Here is a 26,823-nt window from a genome sequence, read left to right as displayed (position 1 = left end):
ATCCTTTGATCATTATGTAGTGTCCTTCTTTACCTATTGTAATTGTCTTTACTTTAAAGTCTATTTTGTCATATATGCGAATTGCTACTCCAGCTTTCGTCTCATTTCCATTTGCATGGAATATCTTTTAACATCCCCTCACTTTCAGTCTGTATGTGTCCCTAGTTCTGAAGTGGGTCTCTTGTAGGCAGCATATATATGGTCTTGTTTTTGTATCCATTCAGGCAGCCTATGTCTTTTGGTTGGAGCATTTAATCCATTTACATTTACGGTAATTATCAATATTTATGTTCCTATTACCATTTTCTTAATTGTTTTGGGTTTATTATTGTGGGTCTTTTCCTTCTCTTGTGTTTCCTGCCTAGAGGTGTTCTTTTAGCATTTGTTGGAAAGCTGGTTTGGTGGTGCTGAATTCTCTTAGCCTTTGCTTGTCTGTAAAGTTTTTAATTTCTCCGTCGAATCTGAATGAGATCCTTGCTGGGTAGAGTAATCTTTGTTGTAGGTTTTTCCCTTTCATCACTTTAAATATGTCCTGCCACACCCTTCTGGCTTACAGAGTTGCTGCTGAAAAATCAGCTGTTAACCTTATGGGGATTCCCTTTTATGTTATTTGTTGCTTTCCCCTTGCTGCTTTTAATATTTTTTCTTTGTACTTAAGTTTTGATATTTTTATTAATATGTGTCTTGGCGTGTTTCTCCTTGGATTTATCCTGTATGGGAGTCTCTGTGCTTCCTGGACTTGATTGACTACTTCCTTTCCCATATTAGGGAAGTTTTCAAGTATAATCTCTTCAAATATTTTCTCAGTCCCTTCCTTTTTCTCTTCTTCTTTTAAGACCCCTATAATTCGAATGTTGGTGTGTTTAATGCTGTCCCAGAGTTCTCTGAGACTGTCTGCAATTCTTTTCATTCTTTTTTCTTTATCCTGCTCTGTGGTAGTTATTTGCACTATTTTATCTTCCAGGTCACTTATCCATTCTTCTGCCTCATTTATTCTGCTATTGATTCCTTCTAGAGAACTTTTAATTTCATTTATTGTGGTGTTCATCATTGTTCATTTGCTGTCTAGTTCTTCTAGGTCCTTGTTAAACCTTTCTTGTATTTTCTCCATTCTATTTCCAAGATTTTGGATCATCTTTATTATCATTACTCTGAATTCTTTTCCAGGTAGACTGCCTATTTCCTCTTCATTTGTTGATATTTCTTTTTAACTCTGGGCTATTTTTCCCCCAATGTTTTTGTATTGTACTTTATTACTTTTGAAATAAAAAAATCAATAGAATGGGAGGGGGAGGGATAAATTAGGAAGTTGGGATTAACAGTTACACCCTACTGCATATAAAATAGATAAACAGCAAGTACCTACTGTATAGCACAGGGAACTATATTCAATATCTTGTAATAACCTATAATGGAAAAGTATCTGAAAAAGAATATATATATATATATATATATGTAATAACTGAGTCACTTTGCTGTACACCTGAATCATTGTCAGTCAACTATACTTCAATTTAATAAAATAATAATAATAAAAATCAATAGCAATGGCTAACTTATAATGAGCGCTTGTTATCTGCCTGGCAGTCTTCTCAAAGCCTTGCACAATTAACTAATTTAATCCTTGTAACAACCTCATTAAATGGGTCCTACTGTTATTCCATCTTACATGTGAGGAACCAGAGAATGGAGAGGTTAAATAACTCTCCCCAGGTCACACAGCTCATAGGTAGTGAAGCCAGGATTGAAGTCTCCACAGTGGCGATCTGACTGGAGAGGCTGCACCTTTACTCATTCGCTATACAGCCCCAAGTAAGCAGGTAAGCAGCAGATGCAACCTTGATGAAAAGCACTTCCCCGTGTTGGTGGGAGGAGAGGAACAGCAGGGGCTGCACAAGGCTCTGGGCACTGAAGTTCTCCTGGGGAAGACTTCTTACTGCAGTGGACAAGGACATGGAGAATGTATGCACAGGCTAAAACAGACCTCCAGGCAGAGGAAGCATGTAGACAAAGGTCTGAAGGTGGGAACTGTCTGGGGCCAACGTGAAGGTGTGGGGCCTTGCATTTGGAGGAGGGAGGTGAGCATGAGGGAGAAAGCTGGCCGGTGAGCCACCAGAGACCAGATACAAAGGGATTTGATTGAGCGAAGAGGCTGGATTTCATCCTGGGGCGGCAGGGAGCTGTGGAGGGTTTCCCATCAGGGAAGACCCTGGTCAGATGGGGTTTAAGGGTCCCTCCTGGGAAACCGCCATTCATTCTCTCTCCATCCCCTGCTCCCTTCTTTCCCTCCACTCTTTCATTTTGGGGGCAGGGAGCCCAGGGGCCTTCCCATTCAACAGGCTTTTGTACCTTCCGGCCCTGCCCTGGGAAGATCCGAAAAGGACTAGGGCTGGGTTCTCGCACCCCGCTTAGGGATCTTATAACCAGATACGACCAATATTAGGACATAAGGCAGTTCTTCAAGAGATGTCCAAAATTCACCACCCCCTTGGTCTACCTATGGAGCACCTGTGCATCCTTTAAAATCCAGCACAAACATCACCGCCTCTGGGAAGGCTTCCCTGATGAACAATCTCTCACACAGATTCTTCCACCTCTCCTCTTTGGGACACTCTACTCCTGGCACTCTCTGTCCTTGTATGTCTGTCTGTCCCCACTGCTCACCCTTGACTTGAGGTCCACCAGGGCCCGACCATGGGTGAACCCCTCTAGGTCCCAGGGCCCAGGAAGGGCCTGGCCCATCGACGGCATCCACAGAGTCTGTTGACTGGAGGATGGCCAAGGCTGGGGCCGCACTCCTGGGGGACTTGTGGGTGAGCAGAGATTAGCCAAGGAGAAGAGCCTTGATGTTCAGAGATTCCAGAAAAGGCTGCATGTTGGAGATTAGACTGGTTCAGGCCTTGAGTGACATCACAGCAAACTGGCTGATCACTCTGATGGCCTCTTGTGCCTCTGGGGACATTGTCAGTTCCTGTGTGTGAGTTTGTGGGCGCCAGCATCCCTGGTCTTACCATGAAACTCATTAACCTTTGCTATTTAAGGGAACCTGTCAGCTTACAGTCATGGAGATAAGTACCAGGCATCGTGGTGCCAAGAAGGCCTCATTTGACACCCTGTCTGTCCCCACTAATTAACAGGCTCAGAAGCAGAGAGATGGGTTCTCCAAGCAAGTGCTGCACTGCCTCAGCCCAGGGACAGGTACTCCCCGTGTTGAGCTCCTAGAATGTGCTCCCCAGCTCCCCCAGCCCCAAAGCAAGCAGTGCCTTCACCAGAAGTCACACGGCCCTGTATCTGGCATCCCTTTCTGGCCCCTCCCTGCCCCCCTCATCCCCACAGCTTCTGTTTCCTCTTGCCTGGGCTCCTGAGCAGCCTCCTAAAGACCTCTCTGTCTCTAGTCCATCCTCCTCCAACGTTCCACACTGAAGCCAGAGTGAGGTTTCTAAAACCCGAGTTGGATGACGTGACTCCTTGCTGGAACCCTTTCCATGGCGCCCCAGGCCCTGGGATGTGGCCCCCCGCCTTGCTCTCCAGCCTCATCTTCCTGGACCACCTCTCTGTCCCCATCACACTCACCCCGGCCTCTGTCTATGCTCCTCCCTCACCTGTGAGCCTCTTCTGCCTCCTACTTCTCTGAATCCTAAGTGCTCAGTCCACTGCAAGACTCCCTTCTGCCCCAGGGAGGTGACCTCCCCCTTCGCTGAGATTCTAGTAGCCTTCAGCTCACACACACTTCCCATATGCAGTCCTTCCTCCTTTCACTTGACAAATCTGTGTTGAGTGTGTGCTGCGTGCCAGGCCCTGGGCGGGTTGCATCATATCCACCGTTGCCTCCAATCCTCAAAACTGCCCTGGGAGGCACAGGGGCTCTCAGGACCCGGCCCTTTCCTAACGTTTCCACTCCCACTCTTTGCTGCTTTTTGTGTCCATGGGCACAACCCCGCCCTCTCTGGGGCTCAGTTTCCTCCTTAGCAAAATGAGGTCTGAATCTCCACCCTTGAGGTTGTTGAGTTGCTAATAATAGTAGCGGCAAGAGTAATAATAATGCAGAGCACTGAGCACGCTCAACACAGTGCTTAACAGGCATCCACTGCACCGCCCCCGGCCACGGGTCAGAGCGGTTAAGGGCCCTGCCCCGCATCAGATCTGCCCCCAGAAAGCCCCTAGCGGCCGTTGGCATCCCTGTCCACATCCAGCCTGGAGGAGGCGTACGAGACGAGAATATGCCAGGCACGTTCCGGGGAGGCACGCAGACGAGCCTGGCTGGAGCTCAGGGCCCGTGTTTAATAAAAGATTAATGAAATTGTCAAATTGACCTTGTCAGTGTCTGCTCAATCCAATTACGCGGCTGTGGTCCCCGTGAATGGGGTTAAAAGAGGAGCGCACACGAGAGAGACGGCGCTGCCCAGGAAACCCTGGGGGGCAGTCTTTCCTGCAGCCCGGCCTGCCGCCCCCAGGGCCCACCAAAGACCCGCTGGCCACCGTCAGGGTGCCGTGTCCCCTTATTCTGGAGGAACAGCAGTGAGCACCCCGTCTCCAGCAGACGGGGTGTTGGCACTCTTGGCAGACGCTCGCATCCTGCTGTATCACGCTGTGCAGGGCACAGGCCACGTGGTGAGAAGGCATAGTCGCTGTCCTTGAGAAGGCCTTGGTCTGGTGGACGGGGCAGACATGGAAACAAATAGAATTCACCAAATGTGAGCAGGGTCCCGATAGATGGTAACCCAGGCAAGCCGCGCTTACACGGACCTGGCACTCGGTGAGTTTCCTGGAAGAGACGTCACCGGAGGTGAGAGGTGACCCAGGAGCCGACCCAGAAGAGACAAATAGGAAGAGTGCAAGGGGGAGTGCCATCCTCAGGGAATAGCCAGGCGTCAGCCAGGAGGGCCGTGGAGGAGCGTTCTGCAAAGCAGCCAGGATGGTGGGGAAGCCTGTTCATGCTGGAGAGGGGTGGGAGTGGAGTGCGGTGGAGCGCAGGACAGGGGACGCACGGAGCAGCTCAGGGTGTCTGGAGAGGAGAGGCTGGTGGGTCACAAGATGAGGGGAACGGGGAGCTTCCCTGGGGGCAAAGCCTTTCAAGGAATGAGCCCCAAGCATCCTCTGTGTGTAGGGAAGCTCAGCCCTCTGGGGAAGGGTCCCGCAGAGCCTGGCTGGAGGGACCAATTTCAAGGTTCTGAGGAAGACCCTGTGGAACAGGCTGGGTGCAGAGCTGCTCCCACCTCTGCCTCTGCCAACAGCACTTAGTCCTGGGCCTAGGCCTGCCTGCCACGCCCCCTCTCCTCTGGGGCATTTGCTGGGTTCTTCCAACTGAATGGCCCTTCTCAGTTTACTGAGCTTACTTGCATCCCTTCCACAACTAGATCATCACTATAACACTGCAAGATAGACAGCATCATTATGCCCATTTTACAGTTGATGAAACTGAGGCTTAGGGAGAACAAAGGCCCCCACCCAAGCCTTGTTCACAATGGAAGTGAGACTCATGTCTATTTATCTGAACTAAAATCCTATGCTCATTCTATTACTACATGGAGATCTTTAAGGGAATGGGGGGCCCCTCACTAGACAGGCCATCACTTCACCAAAAGACAATCCTGCCAACTGCATTTCTAGGGCTCAACAAGCTCTCCAAAACATGAGACCCACATTTGGATGGTGCTTTTCAACAATGTGATTCATGTTCAGCCATGGATTCCTACTGGAACAAGTATTTCTCCACGGCCCCATCACAGCGCCCCAGGGAAGACAAATCCCCAGTCCCCTCCCAGTGGAGGACATCACTGCCCACCTGCTCAGCCAAGCCAGAAACAGGGGAGTCATCCTCATCTCCCCCTCCCCTCCGATCAACAGATCACAGTGGCTTAACCCCAAATATATATTTCCATTCTGACCTTCCCTGCCCATTCCTTCATTCCCGGAACCACTGCTTTGCTCTGGTCCCCACATTTCTTGCAGGGACCATCCGACCAGCCTCCTAACTCTTTTCCCAAATTCCGTCTCCCCCACTCCAGTTCATCACCTTCAATTCCACCAGAGTGGTCCTTCTGAAACACCAATCTAACCACGTCACTCCCGGGCTCAACACCCTTCAGCGACTCCCTGTTGCCGCCTGAAAGCAAAGTCCAGCTCATTAAACAGGCAAGTCAGGCCTGCAGGCCCAGGGGCCCTGGCCCCCCATCACCCCACAGCCTTGTCTCTCAGCAGGCCCCACTCAGACCTTGCACTTCAGACCCCAAACTGGACCTCTTAAGGTGTTGAGAAACTACGAAGCTTTTTCAGTCCCTCATTCATTTACCCCCCATCCATTTATCCAACTTTGAGCCCCTATTATATGCTAGGCACTCTTCCAGTCATTGCTCTTGTGACGCCTCACCTTAGGACAATATTCAAACACATACATCAGGGTGGGAGAAAAAGCAGCAGAAGAAGATGTGAGAGTGCCTGGGGTGGGGCGCGATGTGCTTGCTCTTCCAGACGGTGGTCGGGGAGAACGCTTCTGATGAGGGAGATGGAGCAAAGATCTGAAGGAAGTGGGGGCAGCCATGTGGACATCTGCAGGGAGACGGGCCTAGGACTGCAGACCTTACCTCCCCAATCCTGTCTGCGTGGAACACCTTAGGCCACTCCCGGGCCCCAGCTCTCACCTGAGAGTCAGAGTAGCAGTGACCTCCTCTAGGACGTGCAAGGACAGTCAACCAGCCCTTGTTTTTTATGCCCCTACAGTACCTCACATGGCTTCAGGCCCAGCTCTGTAACACTGAGGTGCTCGAGTTTTCTCTCTACCCTTCCCCTCATTCATTCATTCATTCATTCATTTCTTGAATAAAAACTGCTTGAGTAGCCCCCAGGGGCCAGGCCCTGTGCCAGGACTTGGGATGCATCTGTCACTCCCCTGTCAAATGTCCCAGGAGCTCCTGGGAGGCAGAGAGACACTGCTGCCCCACCTCATTATCCCCGTGCTAGCACAGCACCTGGCCCCAATGGCTTTGGTGAGTATTTGATGAGTGAATAAACATTTGAGACCATTTTATTGAAATGCTTCAGAGTAAATTTGGAGACAGGCATTCCTCTAATCAAGAGTAATTTAATAACCACAAATGCCTTTTAACACAGTGGGGAGGAAAAAAAGAAGGTGTGCATGTTCCTTATTGCTGCAGGTAAAATAAATGGCATTTTTAATAAAATGTCCCCATACAGCATATAGAACGTGGCCACGTGATGAAACAAATAAATATCTGGTGAAATTATGCATTGCAAAGCAGACTTTTTCCGGTCTTTTGGTTATTAAATGTAATCACTTTTGAGTCGTGCCCCTACTCTTCTTCCTAGCGGCAGGTACGCGTTTGATTAAAATGTGGGCCCCAGAGCACTTTCGCAGGGGAAGGTTGAGCTACGTCCCCAGAGGAACTGCCGTGGAGCAAGCGAACAGGATGATGGGGCCAAGGCAACTGCCACAATTTGCCTCATGCTTGATGGACGTGTTTATCCCCAGACAGAGTGCACGTAGTCACGGGCGTATGGAAATCTTGCAATTAAGGCCGAGTCTAATTAGAGACAGCAGCTTCAAAATACAAAGGGACCTCTGAGTGGCAGCCACTCTGGTCGGCTCTGAAACGTGATTATCTCACTCCAGTCCCTGCCTCAGCCACCAGTGGACTGAATTACCGGAGGGGGCGGGGTTTGCATCTTGTTGCCATATGTGGATTCTCTGGGCACAGCTCTGCCTTCAGACCGTGGAGACACCTAGGTCCTTGGAGAAGAGCACGGGTTTTGGGATTTACCAGACTGGGATTTGAAATCTGACTCTGCCCATTATTACCACTCCAGCCTCAGCACCCTCGTCTTCCTAGTGGGAGTGGTGGCAACCGTCTCATAGGGCCATGGAAGGATCAAGTAAGGGTTTTGTGGAGATGCAGTTCAGAGAGGTCGTTCACCTAACTGGGTCACTTACACAAGCCTTTGCTCCCAGTCCGTCCATGCTGGTGAGAGCGTGCTTGCCTGGGACCAGAGGTGAGAACCTGGGAGGGCTGGGCTCTCACTACTGCATCCTTCATCCTTCACCCTTCACCCACAGGACCCAAGACAGGTTTCTTCGCAAGCTTTCTCTCCTTCAGTGCCCGACACTGCTCCGAGCGATCAATTTTATGTGTCCACGCGGGGTGGACACTGGGGATGAGCTGTTCCCCCTCAGCCCAGACAGTCCTCGCAAGAACAGACGGCCTGTGGGTCAGGGAGAAGGCACTGCGGGCAAGCCTTGTTAGACCCAGAGTCCTGGCCCATGGCCAGCAGCGCTCCCTGAGCTTAGGCTGGGGTCAAGAGATGAATCAGAAACCAGGAAGTCACAATCTACTCAGGAAGACAGACAGGAAGAGAGCACAGAAGTGTGTGACATCAGTTTACATTCCTACAATATTTTACAGTTGAAAATGCTTCGACTGAGTCCTTGTTTAATCCTCCCAAGAGCCTGTGAGGGGGGAGTTAATGCCAATCCCCACAGGACTCTGAGCTTCAGGCCAGCTCTGCCCTCCAGGTACACGGAAGCGGAGGTGTGTGTCGCGAACCCCACTCCCGTTACCCTCCCAGGCGAAACGTATGGGACATTTTCGCTTTCTGCTTTTTTCTTTGGATGTCTTGTTTGTTTGTTTTAAATAGTTAAAACATTACAGAAGCCTCTTTTGCACTCTTCCCCATCCCCCAACCCTGATAAGCTGGGCTGTATCCTTCCTGCCCAGGTTTTCACACTGCGCCTGCACATCTGTCTGTCCATACAATACCTATAGTATCCTTTGCATGTTTTAGGATTTTATGTACGTAGTCCCAAACTCTAAGTTTCATTCCACCACTTGCTTTTTGTACTGCACGTTATGCTTTTGAGATTTATTTATGTGATACATGGAGATCTGGTTCCTTTTTGCTGTACGGTATTTCACTCTACGAAGAAAGTCAACATGCGTGTGTGTGTGGTGTGTGTGTGTGTGTGTATGCACATGCATGCAATGTGTATAACTATCCTGCCGTTGGACATTTGCTTCCACACCTTCTATCATCCCGTGTTGCTTTACAAGGAAACCTCGCACATGTAGGTGAACCTTGAACACGGCTAGACTCCAACCGGGGAGGAGGGACACTCCTCTTTGTCACACAGTGCAGGGTCTGGCACCCTGCTGGCTCTGTCAGTGCTGATTACTAGAAGGCACTGAGGTTGTGATGAAAGAACAGTGGACTTGGTCTCAGAAGGACCTGGGTTTGAATCTTGACCCTCTTACTTATTAGCTGTGTGACCCTGTGCAAAAATTCTAACCTTTCTGACCTGCAGTGTCCTTACCAGGAGAAATAAAGACAGTAACACCAACTCCCAAATATTCCTGTTGCGATGATTAAATATATGAAGTCTTCAGTGTGGATCCTGACATACAGGAGGAGCTCAAGAAAGCTAATGGAAAGTTCCCTGATCCCGGGCAGACAAAAGAGCACAGGAGAGGCTTCAGCAGCCTTCTGTCAGCTGCCCTGCTCGCTCTGACAAAGGAAGTCTAGGTCGAACGCTCAATTTTAAAAACAAAAGAAAAAAGAAAAGAATGAAAGAGAAAGAGAAAGAAAGAAAACAAGCCACCTTAGAATCATAATTTGAAACCCAGGGAGCTACCTCCAAATCTGGCTGGGTTTCTACTCCATGTGTGCCTTTGATTGGCTGACACTGGAAATCTGCGGAGGGTGTCTCTGGTCTTGGACCAGGTTCCCTGAAGGGCAGCCCCACCCTGCAGAGGCCACCTGCACTCCTGGGCCCTGTGGAAGGCAGCACCAGGCTGGGTTACAAAGGGTTAAATCTCTTCCTCCCCCAAAAGAGACTGGAGCCAGTGAGGCTTTCTGCTTAAATGGCCTATAACCATCTCCCAAAGCTCCTTAGCTCAGAAAGTATACAAGTCAGCAAAATGAAAATAATTTCAAGAGCCATTGGGAAGAAGAACTCCAGCTTCCCTGCTGCCCCCGCTGACAGCCTCTCAGTAGCGACTTGCGTTTTTCACATTCAGGGACAGAGTCTCCCCACCCCCCCACCCCCGTTTCAGGAAAGGATGTATCACAGGCTGAGATCTGCTGCCTCCCAGGAGGGAGAGGCAGGGGGCGCAGGAGGTCTACGGGGATCTACCTCCGCACCTGGAGTGCTTCGTGGTTTCCAAGCCCTGCCCTGGCCACGATGATGCTGCCAGGCCATGGCAGCTTCAGAGTCTGGTGGAGCAGGGACCGTCACGCATGTATTATAACCAAGGACACGGAGGCTCATAGACAGGAAGTGCCAGACCCACCCTCAGCCCAGGTGAGTGGGATGCTCCTGGCTGAGTGCGCAGCCCTCCTTGCTTCTATCACTCTGAGAGGTAGGACAGTACCTGTTAATGAGCACCTACTACGTGCCTGCCATGTGCACAGCACTTTATGCAACAGCCCTAAAATGTTGACACTGTTATTCTTGTTCCACAGTTGATAAATCTGAGGACCCAGAGGTTGAGTAACTTGGCCAAGGTCATGCTACTGAAAAGCTGTGGAGGAAAGTTCAAACCCGCAGTCTCATTTCACACCCACACTGTTTCCACGGTACCAAGGAAGTGCTTAGGGAAGACCTGGCACAGAGACAAGTACAGCCCTGCCATCTGCCCCCCACTCTCCTGACACGTTTCAACTCCCTGATCTGGGTCTGCCGCCCCCCCACGGGCTGAGTCCCCACAAGGGCCTGCACACAGTGAGTTCAGGGCATGGGAGCTGCATGAAGACCCAGCTGCCCTGGGCACTCCCCATCTGGACGGCTGCAGGATGGTGCTTACAGCCTGGTTCCCACCTGGCAGTGGCAGCACTTAAGGAGGAAGGAGAGTGGGCACCTGACCCTCACCATCTCTCACCTGGGTTATTCCCAAAACCTCCTTGACTTTTCTCTCTCCCTCCAAACCCGCCAGCACACTGCTGCCAGCATGATCCTTCAGCAGCTGTCCTTCATCCTCAGAGTCCAGCACCTCAGCCTGGGACCAAGGCCCTCCCAGGATCCTGCTCCTACCCACCTCTCCAGCCTCCTCCCCAATACCAACTTCACCTCCACTCCTTGAAGCACCTACCTTCTTCCGCCTCTTGCCCCTTGTTCACAAGGACAGAAGACAGTTACACAGTGCTATGTATCAGGTACAGTTCTAAGTACTTTATAGACATTAACTTAATGCTCATAGGAACCGACCCCTCCATTTTATGGAGGAGGGAACTGAAGTCCAAACCAATTAAATAACTTGCCCAAGGTTGCAGGGCTGGTAATCGGTAGATCCCGGGGTAAGACCCAGGCAGTGTGAGGTCAGATTCCTCAAATTTAACCTCTGCCAAACCCTTTCCTCCTTTCTTGACCTGGTGACAGTCTCTCCTGGGGGAACAGGACCAGGAAGGTCTCATGACACCCTCTGAAGGACTTTCTTCATCCCTCAAGTTCTTAAATCCCCAGGCCGAAGGAACTGCTTCGGTCCCTGGTTTCCCACACCTGTGGTCTTCAGGGGCCAGGATTCTAGGGAATTTCTTCAGCACTGGGCTCAGTGTTGGGCCCGGGACTCAGACGTGAACACACAGTGGCCCTGCCTTGGCGGGCTCACAGTGAGAAAGATGGACGCACAACGACAATATGAGCTGACAAGGCCAGCAGAGGGCAGAAGAGGGTGCCACAGAGCAGGGGGAGGCGCCCCCACCCAGACCGTGGAGGGAGCACTGAAGACCTCCTGGAGGGAGGAGAAGGAGAAGGTCATGGAGCAGAGGTGCCCGGGAAGGTCCACACAGAAGAAACAGTTTGTGTCCACGAGCGATCTCAGGTAGCACAAAGCATGGTCGTAAAGACACCAGGCATTGGAGGCACTCAGGCTTCCATGCCAGTCCCGGATCCTCCTGGTCATGGTGGTGCCATCTTGGGCCAGTTACTCAACCTCTTTAAGTCCGTTTGCTGGTCTGTGAAATGCGGATGGTCATAGTATCTGCTTCACAGTGTTGTGTGAGAAATAAAATAATGACAGTGCCTAAAACATAGTAAGTGCTCGATAAATACTAGTTAATTAAACAAATAGTGTCCATATCTATATCTCCTGCGCCTAGCACACAGTAGGGGCTCCGCAAAGGGGTACAGAGATGAATTTACACGGTCCTGCTCTCACTTTGCTGACTGCCTCAGGGAAAGAGACAACTAAATAGAAATTACAACACAATGCTCTGAGCATTAAGATGCTGGGAAGGCTGGGACTGGCAGGGAAGGAAAGGAGGAGATTTGGAAAACCAGAGAAGGGAGGGACTCCTTCTGGGAAGAGGTGGAAACAGTTCCTCAGAGGAAATGTTTGAGCTGAGTCTTCAAGACGGGGGAGGATAGGTTTTCTATAGTTAACGACCCAGGCACGAATGAGTGCACATCTTGGAATAAAAGTGAGGCTCCAGGTAGACAGGACAGATTTAATGTCCCATACTTCTCACACTCCTTGGATACCTCCACACCCGTGGCAGGGGCCCTGGACAGGGCTTGCTACCCCATGCTGATCTCAGCTTCCGGGGCACTCCGCTTCTCCCCGCCACACACTCAATCTGCCTCCCTGCTCTACTTTTGCCTTTTTTTCATGGCACTTATCACTTTCTACAGTTTTTTTATTTATTACATTTACCATTTATCTTCCTACCCACCTCATTCCACTCCCACTAGAGTTTAAAGTCTTTGTCTTTACTAATATGTCTCAGACATTTAGACTAGTGACTGACACCTAGTCGACATTCAGATATTTGTGAAATGATTGAATGATTCCATAATTACTCATGGGGGAACTTCTGCATACAGATGTTGGTGAGGTTAGAATACTGAATCTCTCTCCCCGTTAGCTACTGAAATGGAAACATGCCCAGGGTACCAGATTGGGTATGGCCAAAAGAGTGCATTCTGGAATGGTGGAAAGAGCACAGGGTTTCAAACCACCCTTGAGGTGTGACTCCCTGTTGGACCCAACCAGCAATGCCTGTTGGAGTGGTGGGCACAGACTAGAGATATTCAACTCGTTGAAGATGAATGGGGGGGAGATGGACCGACAGACAAATCATCTCCTCGTGGCCGTTCTCGTCCTTCTGGCGTAAGCTCCAATGTTACATCTTAGAGGTCTTCCCTGATCACATCTAGATGGAGGAGTCCTAGTTACGAGACTAATCCAGCTCAGAGAAAGTAACTGGTAAAGAAAAGTGGGGTCTTTAGCGGAGGACCACACGGTTCTTTTCTTTTCACTGACCTAACCATTATTATTGGCAACTTGGTGAAGATACAAAAGATCATATTTCTATACTATAAAACTGGGAGGAAGAATATAGCACAGAATAAAATTCCATAAGGATCTCAAACATGCAAACATATGAATCGACAATTCACATAGGAAGAAGCTGAAAAAGTACTTTTGTAGAGAAAGCTAATTTGCCAAACTTCTTTAAAAATCCCAAACACTGGTGAAGTTGTGCGGAAATGGCACGTGCACGTCCACCTACCTAGAGACGTGGCTTGACCTTTTTGAGAGCAATATAACAAACATAGATATAACAACAACATGGAAAAGACTATAAAAATGTTCTTGCCCTTTAATTAGCTCACTCCTGGGAATTTAAGAAACAAACAACTATAAATGATCACGACAGCATTATCTCTAATAGCAAGAAGCTAGAGACAATAAAATGTACAGTGAGGAGATGAGAAGGTAATCATGACCCAGTGTCAGGAAGGGCATTGAAATGGCAGCTACACAAACCAGGCAGCAGAGGGGGAAATGTTTGCCATATGATGTTAAATGAACAAGGCAGGATCACGGGAGGCTGGCCAACTGCTGTGAACAAAGAGGCACTGCCCTGGACAGACAGGAGGGGCTCCCAGGAGTGAATGTGTTGTTGGGCTTGGTTCTTGGGATTATGGCTCGATTTCTTTTTCGGCTTTGGCTTTCCTCAAATTTTGTTTTGTATTTTAAACACAAATGGAAAAGAAGATCTCAACCAGCTGGAATGTTGGGCCGAAACCAGTAAGATGGAATCGGGATGCATGCAAAATCCACTATTTTGTTTAAGAAATACACTTAAGAACACACAATTGAGGTGAGGGGGGGTATAAACAGCTGCTAAAGTGAATAAGGAAGGACAAAGGGAACAAAAAACCCCACATTTACTGCAGCCCGCAACTGGGATAGTGAGGGCTGTAGGTCTGGTACCGCGGGAGGTAAGTGTGGTTACATTAACAACTGCATAACGGACAAGGTGACTGGGGCTAGAAGATTTAGGAACTTGCCCAATTTCCTCTAGTCTAATAAATAATGAAGTCAGGATTTGAATTTGGTGTGAGTTCCTCTGTCATCAAAATCTATGCTCGTTCTCTTGCAACACAGTGAACTAAAGGGATAAGTATTCTGTTAGCCAAAAAAGGGAGCAGGGCAGTATTTGGTGACCATAAGCTCAACGTGAGACAGTTGTATCGCTAAAGATGCTAATTCAAGTTTAGGGCACTCTAATAGAGATATGCCATCCAGGAGCAAGAGATGACAACCTGCTCTAGTTAGTACTGGTCAGACCCTTCCTAGAGCAGTGTCCAGTCCTGAACCCTACCTTCTAGTGGCGCATCCATAAAACAGCAACCAGGATGGTCAGAGTTCTTAGGATTAGGGAACTAAGAGATGTTGAATGCCTAGGTGCTTTACTCACGTTATCTTGTATAGCTCTATATACAACCCTGTGAGATAGGTATTATATTCCCACTTTTAAAATGAGAAAACTAAAGCCAAGAGAGATTGAGAACTTCTTCAAGGTCACATACTAGTAAGTGGCAGTCAGGGTTTGAACACAGGGCTGTCTAAATCCAGAGTCCTCACTCTTCCCTGCACTGCCTCTCCCACGTGAGAGATGGCAGAACAGAATTTGAGCTATTCATTAGTCTGTGAAGAGACATGATCGCCACCTTCAACTCTGCAAAGGGCTATAAGCAGAAGCATTTTGCCTGACTTCAGAGGAGAGAACTTGAGTGACCTCAGAAGTCTCAGGGAAGTAGATTTTTAGCTCAGCAGAAGAACTTCTCAGTGATGACAATAATTGGATGTGCCCTTGGGTAGGAAGGTGAATTCTCCACGCCTGGAAGAGTTCCAGCATGGTCTGGAAAGGCATTTGCTTTCAGTGGAGAGGAGATCTGAGTGGAGGACCTCGAAGTTCACTTTTGACCCTTCGGTTCGATGAGCCTATGAAGCTGTTTGGCAGAAGCTGGTTCATCTCTTCAGCAGAAGTGATGAAAAGACCTGTTGGTATGTCTATTTGCAGATGTAAAAGTAAAAATATGCCCAAGGTAAACAAACACATTGGTCCAGAGAAAACTATATACAGAAAATGAAATGAATTCTGCTGGAAATGCTTACAGGTTAAGCGTTTATTTTGTGTAAACAAGAAACCAAACTCTGGAGAGACGTGCAGTCTCAGAAGTAATCAAAGAAAATATAATGAGGTAACAATTTTCACCTGTTAGGTTGGCAAAATAATTAAAACACGGTCACGCCCATTATATGTATCAAGAATGATAAAAGTGGTACTCTTTTTGACCCAGGTAAAACGAACCTAAGAAACTGATAGAAAATATAAAGGGGGGGAAAAAAATTGTGCACACAAAAATCTTCATAGATGTTTAATTTATAAACGACCTAAAGATTCAAGGAAGGGCAATGGACCGGCTAGGTGACAGGGTAGGGGCTGAGGTGAGCGAGGGTAGCTGGAAGGTCGGGAGTGGACCTAGTCAGAGCGCACAGGGAAAAGCTCATGAGCGCTGCGCGCTGTGGGATGAGCACAGGGTGTCTGGAGGGCCAAAGGCAGGTTTGAAGGCCAAGGTCACAATGTAAGAGGTCAGAGCAGGTCAGAGACAGGATAGGCGCACACACAGGTGAGGACCGAGTGGGCGTGGGGAGAGGAGAGGAGAGAGGAAAACCACCTGTAACACTGGCGGCCATTTATCCACTCTCCCTGGGTCACTTTAATTACGTGCCGGACCCAAGTGTGCAGAGAGAGCTTCCGTGAACTGGCAGCCCTGTGGGTTAGTCCCACAGCCGACCAGGTGGTTTACCCAACCGTAGCTTGATGCCCATTCACTGGGGGGATGTTCGAATTGATGGCTATAAATTTCATGGAGCAACAGGGCAATATGTTAAAAAGAAAGGGAGGGATGCAAACCTGATGATATGCTATGACCACAGGTATGTAAAATACACATTTACGCTCCTAAATGAAGGACTAGAAGAGATACATCACAATGCTCGCAGCTGTGCAATTTGGAATATTTCCCTTATTTTTCCAAAAATTTCTATAAAGTGGTTTTCATTTCTTTATAATTCCCAAAAAGGTCATAATTTAGAAATGCACCTAAGAAACGCATGGGCACATAACAGTCACTAACAACACACTTTCCTCAGCTAGAAAATAAAAACAAACCACATCTTTCTGTTTGGTCTGGCCACAGAGAACTTGTGGCCGGGGCTTCGGTAAACAGGGCCCAAACCTCATCATTTCAGGCTCTGCCAATCCAGGATTGACTGTCTTGTCCTCCACAACTCACTGGCCTGTCAGAGGAAGTGAAAGAAAGAATCTAAGTGTAAAAGTGAGGGGAAAATCATTGGCACCTACACTGAGTCACCTTCTGCATCATGTCCAACTAAACAGCATCTGGTGAGCATGAGAGAGTAACTCTAAACAAGGTTTTAGGGCAGATCCTCAGCCACTTATAAGAGGAAATTGAGTCTCAATTTCAAATATTGTCATGCACTGTAGAAGGAGCATGTCTTCTTACTTAGGAAACACTCTTGTCCCTTTGTTAAGACAGGACTTCTAATGCTGTCTACTAGACTGGTGTTATTCAAAACTGGCACTTGTGTTAAAAACACATGTTCCCAGCTCTATCCCAGCCCTACTGAATCCAGCACCCTAAACCAAAGCCCAGGAATCTGTATTTTAAGTACCTCAGCAAATTCTCAAGACTGGGCAAGTTTGGGAAACTCCCTACTACACAAAATGAACTTCAGTTTTGTGTATGTGTTTGAATGTAATAAAACTGTGGATCCTCATAAATGGTACTATTATTCCCCATCCTTTCAAATGGCTTGAATTAATGACACTGATTTCCATTGACTGATTACTTAAGTTGGGGCTCTCCGAAATATGCCCTGAGATTACATGGCTAGATTCTCAGCCCAGACCATAATATTCCACTCAGTTTTCGAGGGAAGAGGTAAAAGGACAGATTTTGCACAGACCTGGATTCTGACCCAGCTCCACTGCTGACAACTCTGGGACCTTGGCCAAGAAGTTACTTAACCTTTTCTGAGCTCATTTCCTCATTTGTGTGGGTGTAAGAATGGTGGCCCTGCCCTCACATAACAGTCACAGGGCACCAGGTACACAACAGGTGCTCAAAAAGTCTCAGTCTAACTAGGGTGTAAAAACACCTGCCCCCTCCCCTGCCCCGATTCCCCATCAGAAACAGCTCTTATGTCCTTCCTTGTCACATCTACTTTTGATTTCATGCTGCCTTGCAAGCTAAGGACAGCTAACATCTGCATGGCTCTTTGAGACTTATGGAGCTCTTTTCCCAGCTATCACCTGGCCTCCTCTCCACAATAACCCTGACTTAGGGATCACTGTCTCCACTTTAGAAGAAAGGAGCTCCAGAGTGGTCAAGTGACCTCCCCAGAAGCGGTAAAATCACAATCAGATCCCACAATCTTTCACAACCCGTTCTGTCCCTGATGTATGTGTCATATATTACACGAAGCACTTTCACGTCATAGCCTTTTTTTTTTTTTTTTTTTTGCGGTACGCGGGCCTCTCACTGTTGTGGCCTCTCCCGTTGCAGAGCACAGGCTCCAGACGCGCAGGCTCAGCGGCCATGGCTCACGGGCCCAGCCGCTCCGCGGCACGTGGGATCTTCCCGGACCGGGGCACGAACCCGCATCCCCTGCATCGGCAGGCGGACTCTCAACCACTACGCCACCAGGGAAGCCCTGTCAGAGCCTTTTTAAGCAGGTATTTCGATGACCATTTTCCCTTCCAACCTAAAAGCACCTATAAAGCAGGTATCATATCTTATTAGTCTTTGTAGGGAAATGGAGCCTCTGGGTGTTTATCTTCACCGTGCTTAGGAAGGAAATGGGATGAGTTCAAATCATGTATACTTTTTCCCAGCCTCTCATGCATTCACACTACTCATGCCCAAGCTGCTCCCCCGCCGTTAAAATGAACACATCTTAATAACAAGAATTTACTGAACACTAGTAAGTGTCACAAACTTTACTTACCTAATGAACTAACTTTTGTTAAACACTCAGAAAAGTCCTGGCACATATTAAGTATCTGTTATTGTTATTACTATTTAATTATCCACATAGCCTGTGAGGTATGCATAATTTTCCTCACTGTACTGGTAAAGACTCTGGGAAGTTAAGTGATTGGTCCAAGATCACACCACTCGTCTGTGGAGAACCGGGAAAATACCATAAAAGGAAATTCATACCTATGCATCCTATTAGCAAGCATATAATATTTCAGATTACAAAGAATTATTTTATGTACTAAAATAAAATTCCTCAAAGAGGTAGCCACCTCCACTACTCCCCCTAGTGACCCTGAGCTTTTGCTTATAGACCACCAGTAATCTAATGGTTTAGTGGATAAACCATTAGAGAAACCAGAGGCCAAAGTTTTCCAACCAATGCCTAAAAGCCAATAACCAGAAATGAAGAAAATAATGACTACCAACATTTATTGAGCACTTATATATAGTGCTCTATAACTTATAGCAACTCTGCAACGTTGCAATTCCGCAAAGTAGATATTATCTCCTTTTTACGGAACAGAAAATTGAAGCTCAAGAGGTTACGCTAAGTCCAAAGCAAGCAGTGGAGCCAGGTTTGGAACCCAAACTCCTCAGCCCCAAACCCTTGCCATTTCCAACATACTACACTGACTTCATAGGCATTACAGAAAGGAAAGTGTTAATCAACAGGAAGATCAAATGTGGTCTGCCTGATTGGGCACCAGGCACTTTAGAGACGCAGCTACTGAACGAGATAAAAATTATGCAACTTGAAAGATCATTTGAGATACAAGATAGGATGAACGAACCGACACCAGGTGACGTTGCCCCTGACTTTCTGAAGGTAACCCTGAACCACATCTAACATTACCACCCCCTGACACTTCTTTACAAAGATTGACTCAAATTATCAGGAAAGCTGAATCTCAGATCACCTTGAGTGACAGGTCCTAGATCTGTCCTTTGAGGTAAGAGAAGGTAATCTGCTTCGAGACAGCCCTTCAGATCTGTAGACAGTAATCACATCCCTTATGAATTTTCTCTCCTTCAGCCTGAATGTTCCGCCCCTCAAAGGACACTGGTCACCTCCACTGTACACTTAATATCCATCATTAAATAAATGAGGCTAATGATTGTCTACAGCAACGAATTAATGAAGCTTTATTATAGAACAAAATAGAGGAACAAAGATAGAAGTCCTTGAATGGTAAAAATATCAGCTCAAATTCTTGGCCAAGTGATAGGTAACTCAGAGACACTTTATCCGCCTCCGGAAAGACAGCGCTTTCACCATCCCCAGAGCAACACTGGCGCCAGGATGCTGCCTGAGTCTCAGCAAATCCATCCGCCTTCTTGGAGTGGGAAGTCCAAGTTCAGAACAAGGCGCTGACCTCAGAACCCTACTGGCTCCCCGCCCACACACCACCACGCATGGTGGGGTCTGATCTGGACAACACCATCGCCCGCAAATCACACGCCACACAAGGAAAACGAGAAGGCTTTATGAAAAATCCAAAGTTTATTGCAAATTATATTTTGCTTCCCTTCGTTCTTCATTTTTACAGGATTTATTGATATCCATGATTTTTTCACAGATGTACTTGTTGACTTTGGAGAGTCTCTGTGCAATTTCAGTTTCATCCACAGTTTCTTGTGCTATTCTGTCGTACAAACACTCTAGACAGGGAAAAGAAACAAGAAGGCCAAGGATTAATGGTACATTCGAGTACGTATCTTTAAGGGGGAGAAAGGAAAATATGCCTCCTGACATACTTCCAAAGCACCAACTCACATATCTGGCACGGCTGTATTTTAAATTTTTCAACACAAGAGTAGATATACACTGTAAATTTATACTTTAAAGATAATGATACAACACCCATGTGTCCATGCCCCTGCTTAACAGGGCAGCATTGCTGGTCCCTCTGAAGCCTCTAAATGCCCTTCCCCAGCACCATCCTCACCAGAGGTAACCACTCTCCTCAATGTTTGCTTTTCTTTTCGTGTTTGCACATATGCACACATCCTTAAATAACACGTTGCTACCTTTCCCATTTTTAACTTTTTACAAGTGTATCCATACTCTGTATGTCCATCTGACTTTTCTTTTTTCATCCAACATTCCAGTTGAGTCACCCGTGCTGAAGTGTGCGTACAGCTGCAGGTCACTCACTTCCACTGGTGAGCAGCGTTCTACTGTCCGACTAGTCCACAGTCGGCTGACCCACTTGATCGTCCACGGATACTTGGATGGTTTCCCATGTTCTGCAGTTACAGGCACCCTGAGCCGTGTCTCTTGGGGCAAACATGCAGGAAATGCTCAGTCCGGGCCTAGGCTGGAACTGCCCAGCGTTAGGGTGCGTGCCTACTACGCTTTACCAGGTGATACCTGGGAAACTGTTTTCCACAATGGCTGTGCCGCCTGGCACCCCTAACAGCAGTGTGTGCAAGGACTGCCTGCCCCATAGCTCCAACAGCACTCCAGGTCAGATTATTAAGGTTCTGACAACCTGGCGGGCGTGAAGCGGTACCTCACTGAGGTGCTTACTAATGAGGCTGAGGATGGCCACTTTTACTGACTCTGCCGTTTGCTGTGATGAAGCAAGGAGTGAGCCTCAGACAGGGCCTGACTGAAGCTGGACTTTGGACTACTTCCTAGCATGGGGACCTGAGGCAAATCATTGCCCTAGATTCCTCACCTCATAAAACAAGGATAACAAACCACACATGATCCTTTTTAAGGCTGCCATGAGGGATGTGAAACAAACGTTTTGCAAGCCTTCTTCAAGCTATAAGGAGCACTACCCCTGTCTGAGGCTATTACAGTTATTTTATGTATATGCCACTGTCCGTTCCCAGGGCCTAGCACAGCGCCTGGCACAGGGGCAAGATTCAGTAAGTGTATGTTGAATGAATGAATGAATGCTTTTCTTGGGAAACCTGAGGGGACATAATAATTCTGGACATAAGGGGACTAGGGGTGTAGGTGGGGAATGTACCACTGGGGTATGTAATCGTGGGCAAGATTTTTAACTTTGTTGAACCTGAGCCTCCCCACCTATAAAACAGGAGTGACAACCCGGTCTCGAGGAACTGCCACGCAGGATAAACAAAGTCCCGTGTACCAGGCCAGTGCACAGCAGGCAATGCTGTTAGTGACGCAGAACATCAGCACTGGGGAGGGATCACGGAGACGGCCTTGTGCTACAACCCCTCCACTCACACGGGACATGGCTGAGGCCTGGAGAGAGGAGGTAAGTACAGGCACGATCCCCTGCGGCCTCCACTCTGAGCCCCCCCGGGCACGTGGCCAGCCCGCCCACTGTTGCCGTCCGGGCTGCAGGTGCATGTGCTAGATGCCCTCTTTCTTTGGGGCACCATCTCCTCCCTGCGGATCAGGCTTTGCACAGAGAAGCCTCTGAAAGCTTTCAGCTGGCCTTCACTACTTCCTGGCTGCTTCCAGCCGCACTAACCTGCACTGTGTCTCGTGTTGGCTTTTCCACAGGGAGTGAGCTGAGAAGGTCCCACCTCTGCTGACTCCACCTGCATCTCCCGACCCCCTCCAGGCTATCCCACAAGTCAGTCTTTGCTCATCTCCTCCCAGATTACCGATTACCCTGGTCTCATGTCTCATCCTTCACCTGCCTAAACCCCACCCATTCTTCCAGATCCAACCTGCTTGGAACCTACCAGGTTGAGCCGGGAGACCCCATTCTGCCTATACCCTCAGTGCTTCCATACTCGCCTGGGTTCTTCCTCTATCAAAGCCCTGATCACAGTCTCATAGAACTGTGACCACGCTGTCTCACCTACAGACCCGAACACGGGGTCCCTCCCCAGCCCAGGGCCAGGGGGATGCAGACACTTGCAGTGACACTGCTGGAAGCTCAACCAAATGAGGAAGACACCCTGTGCAGAGGACTGTTTCCAAGTTGAGGGGTTCGAATCTGGCTCTAACCCTGGTTGCTGTGCCACCTCGAGTGGGAACCTCTCTGGGTCTCAGTCTTACTGTCTGAAAGCAGGATGTCAAATCCAATCATCTAAGAAGATTCTTCCAGCTCTAGGTCTCGTTCTCTGAAAGGTAACAGGGTGGGTAAAGAGGCAAAGGAGAGAGAAGGGGGCAGGGGAGTGGGTGTGATGGCCCTGAGAGGCCCCGGCATGAGCTGGAGAGAAGGCAGGAAGAGAAAGGTACAGATGGAGGAAGGTTTTCAGAGGCGCCCACAGAATCCCAATCATTCTCGTTTCCTGAGGGTAAGAGCACTGAGCGGCCCCTGAGCTTCATTAAAAGGCTTTCGTTAGACTCCAGATATTAATCACCTGCAGCTGCCAGGAATGCCTCCCTCTGCAAGGGAGCATTTGCGATTATTGCTTAATTAACAAGGTTTATAACAGCGCTAATGGGTCCTATTAAAAAAGTTATAAAAATTAACCAGAACTCAACGCCGTGGCTCATTTGAAAATTCAGACACTCTGCAAAAGGTCACTTGAGGGGCTTCCCGGGTGGCGCAGTGGTTGGGAGTCCGCCTGCCGATGCAGGGGACATGGGTTCGTGCCCCGGTCCGGGGGGATCCCGCGTGCCGCAGAGCAGCTGGGCCCGTGAGCCATGGCCGCTGGGCCTGCGCGTCCGGAGCCTGTGCTCCGCAACAGGAGAGGCCACAGCAGTGAAAGGCCCGCGTACCACCAAAAAAATAAATAAATAAAAATAAATAAATAAATAAATAAATAAATGGCTTCCCGGGTGGCGCAGTGGTTGGGAGTCCGCCTGCCGATGCAGGGGACATGGGTTCGTGGTCCGGGAAGATCCCACGTGCCGCGGAGCAGCTGGGCCCGTCAGCCATGGCCGCTGGGCCCGCGCGTCCGGAGCCTGTGCTCCGCAGCGGGGGAGGCCGCAGCGGTGAGGGCCCGCGTACCGCAAAAAAAAAAAAAAAAAAAAGGTCATTTGACCTTAATAAGGTTTAACTGCCATTCTGGAGCTTGTCATTAAAGCGAGACGCTCCTCCAGCCCTTCTGCTTTCGTCTTTCTAAAGCAGTGTCAGCGTTCACCACATCCCTTTGCTACACGGTAAGGAGTGACTTTAAAACCACAGAGAGGAGAAAATCCTCACCAACCCTGTGAGCACCAAGGCTTTTGTCATTTTGATATGGCAAATGCGAGTAAATGTGGTAAAATCATACAAAATAAATACAAACAATCTCAATCCAGCAGACAGCTTGCATGGGAAGAACCAGTCAAATGCAGTCTGGACGAGCTCAAATAATTAGCCTAAAAATGGGGAGTGTATGGTGCGATGGGAGACAGGCTTGAAAACTGCCTGCCTAGTAAAGAAAAAACAAATCAACACTGTATTTTGGTAAGACAAGAAAGCCCTGGAGACAGTGGGAAGCCTGAAAGCCCAGTTCAGCTCAGCTCTGATCTAACCCGCTGTATGACCTTGGGCAAGTCGATTTCCTTCTCACTCATCGGCATGGCAAGTAGTTATGGGCTCTAAAGGGTTGCTTGACCCGGCACCTGGGAGGCAAAGATACAGAAAGAAGAGAACAGAGGTAGGCACGGGGTGCTCTGGGACATACAACAGAAGGATCCCCCCACCCTGAGAGGCCAGGGAAGGCTTCCTGAAGGACAGTTCCCCTAAGCACACCTGGGTGGTGAGTAGCAGCTAGCCAGGCAGAGCAGCACGCGTGTCGGGTGGGCAGTCTATGTTCCAGGTGCCAGGAATAGCATTTACAAATTCCCTAATGTGAGAGGGGACAAGGCTTGTTGAAATACAGCAGTTCATTATGGTAAGAACTTAGTGAACAAGGGGGATATTGCTGAAAAGTAAGCTGGAGCTAGAGCCAGGGGACAGATTATGAAGGCGCTTTTACGACACGTTAAGAAGCTTACCCTTCAATCATGGGCACCAGGGACTGGCTGTGACGGGGTGGTGGTAACAGGATCATACTGGGTTTCTGAAAGATCACTCTGGTTACAAATGGAGAGAAGAGTCTGGCAGCTGCTGGAGTAAGGCAGGGGAGAGGTGATGTGGCCTGGACTACGTGAGGCGCGATGGGTATGGAGAGGAGTGGACGGTTTAAAAGGTATTTGGGGCAGAACAGATGGAGAGCGGGCACGTGGAAGAGTCAGGAATGAGGCCTCTCTGGGTCCCTGGCAGGTGGTGTCATTTATCAAGACAGGGAACACAGAGGGGCAGAAGGCTTTGGGGAGAAGGAAGAGGAGAGAGCAGTGAGCAGTGCAGATGTGCCAGGGTCACGTGGACATCCAGGAGGAGGTGACCAGTGGGCACCTGGATGTATGGGTCGGGAACGTGGAAGTGTGAACTGAGGTCAAATATAGATTTGGGAATCAGTCACTGATTCAACAAATATTTATTGAACACTGACTATATGCTGGCCCTGAGCAAGATGCTCATAAATCTGATGTTCTAATGGAGGCGGGGAAAAAGACAACCATCAAGCAATAAACAAGCAAAGAAGAAGTGCTCCGCAGGGACTTTAGGGAGGGTGATGTGACAGAGAGCAATGGAAGGGCTACTTCATCAGCCCGGGCGGTCGGGGACGGCCTCTCTGAATGACAAGGAGGCAGGATGTGCAGACCAGAGGAAGGGCACTGCTGGCAGTGGGGACAGGAGGGGGCCGGGAGAAGGCCTCAGTGGTTAGAGCACAGTGGAAATGGGAAGTGTGGTGTGAGATGAGGCCAGGGGAGTCACCAGAGGCCAGATCACCAGGCAGCAGCCAAGACGCCAGGAGTGTGGATTTCAATGCAGGGCCGTGAGCACACCGAGGGCAATGGGGACGGTGAGAGCAGCGGAGGGCAGCGTTGCAGAGTGAGAGAGAAGCGGGCTGGAGACAGAGGCGAGGGCAGCGGGAGGGGAGCCCACAGGGGGGATGCGAAGCCACAGGCAGGAGGAGACCTCAGCATGCAGGAGGGTTTCTCAGTAAAGGAGGAGGGATCAGGTCAAACGGCCAGGGAAGAGGTAGAGGCGGAGCCACGGGGAAGCCTGGCAAGGACAGAGTTAAGCAGAGGGCTGGGAGCCGATGCCAGATGGCAGGGGCGTTCCCAGTGCACACGGGCAGTGAATGCAGACAACTCTTTCAGGAAACCTGGATGTGAAAACGAACGGAGAGACATGGCGGCAGCTGGGTGATGGAAGTGACGTCTAGGGAGTGTTTTGTTTGCTTCTGTAAGAAATGAGTGATCAAAGTATATTTAAATGGTGCCGGGAAGGACCCAGTTGAGCAGGAGAGACAAGGTACTTAGGAAGGCAGGTGGGCTGTGATCCAGTTGGAGAGAACGGCCAGTCCCAAATAAGAGAAGGAAACATGAGGCAGAAGACTGGGGGATCCAGTGAAGTTTGTAGATAGGGTGGTTCGAAGCTGTGGGATTTCTTTTTCTTTTCTCTGTGAAGGAAGAGACATGGTCATCTTTTGAAAAAGAGAGAGCTGTGGACTACCATGTTCTGGAAGAGTAGAGAAGGTTTAAAAAGGGCTTAGAAAATGGAGGAGTGGATCAGTGAGGGAAACTTGGAGGGCCTGGCCTATGGGCCTGAAGACAGTGAGCCTGTAATAGCCCCAAGACACACAGCTGAGGTATTTTCTTCTAGAATGTTCCTTAGTATTGGGGACCAGATTAGCTGCAAATGACATCATCTGAATGGGGTCCAAAGAACATACAAATGTCTACAGGTCCACTGGGCAGCCAGGAAAAGGACCGTGAATCCTGCCTTTACACATGGACACACCAAGCATCTACCTGGTACTGGCACTGCGCTGGGCCTGGGGAGACAAAAATAAACATAAGAGAACCAGGGTGAGCTCAAAGTTAAAGCAAAGCAGAGTTGGGGCTCAACCCCAGGCTTTCGATACCTGGTTCCAATTTCTACTCCCCATCACCCTGCACTGGGAGCAGACAGGAGGGGGCCTGGAAGCTGCAAAGCACTGAACAATCGTGAGCTTCAATGATGTGACCATCACGAGGTCATGTCGGCTCCATGGGGGCAGCTCACTTGTCAACAAAGAATGGAAACTTCTTCTCACACCTCAAACATAACTATTCCAAGCTACAATCCAAGCAGCCCTCTTAACTGTCGTAAGAGGTGAGTGTTCAGCTGAAGACACTGCGACATGGAAGGAAAGCAGTTCGCAAGAAACAGTGTGAAGAGTCAGTCAGGGGATCAGCTTGCAGGTCTCAGCGTGGCACTTGTTCAGCCCTCGGCGGCTGAGCTCCCACTGTGTGCCAGGACCTGTGCGAGAGGCAAGGAAGACGTGGAGGTGAGTCCGACACAGTCAGACCCGTGCCTGAGGCAGACGCACAGCAGATCATGTGACGCCACGGCGTGACAACGGGAGGGCAGCCGGTCACTGGAAGGCACCTGGGACCTGCTGAGTCACAGCCCAACAAGCGTAACAGAATTAGAGGTCAGCCACCTCTCAGGTAGGCAGGGCTGTGTCCCCAGGAAGGACGCTTTCTCAGGGCGACC

General features: G+C 49.0%; 2 protein-coding genes across 4 annotated transcripts in view; both read right to left on the bottom strand.

Moving 5' to 3' along the window:
* AGBL4 (AGBL carboxypeptidase 4) overlaps positions 1–26,823 on the bottom strand; it is a 590,265-nt gene that overhangs the window by 189,156 nt on the left and 374,286 nt on the right. The window lies entirely within an intron of this gene.
* Positions 19,847–26,823, bottom strand: part of BEND5 (BEN domain containing 5) — a 47,757-nt gene continuing 40,780 nt past the window's right edge. For 2 of the 3 annotated variants that reach the window (XM_022575644.3, XM_089923049.1), the window contains one exon: positions 19,847–20,023. In XM_022575644.3, coding sequence (XP_022431352.1) covers positions 19,866–20,023 — 158 coding nt within the window. In that variant the 3' untranslated portion in view covers positions 19,847–19,865. Of the gene's footprint in view, positions 20,024–24,230; positions 26,120–26,823 lie in introns of all 3 variants that reach the window. The other variant, XR_002644821.3, reaches the window with a different exon arrangement.

This window comes from Delphinapterus leucas, chromosome 1 (assembly GCF_059928025.1).
Source record: "Delphinapterus leucas isolate spDelLeu-1000000601 "Yukka" chromosome 1, BTC_Dleu_Yukka2, whole genome shotgun sequence".
In the NCBI taxonomy this organism is placed as follows: Eukaryota; Metazoa; Chordata; class Mammalia; order Artiodactyla; family Monodontidae; genus Delphinapterus; species Delphinapterus leucas.
The sequence above is the reverse complement of the archived record's forward strand: the minus strand, read 5'-3'. Positions and strand labels throughout refer to the sequence as shown.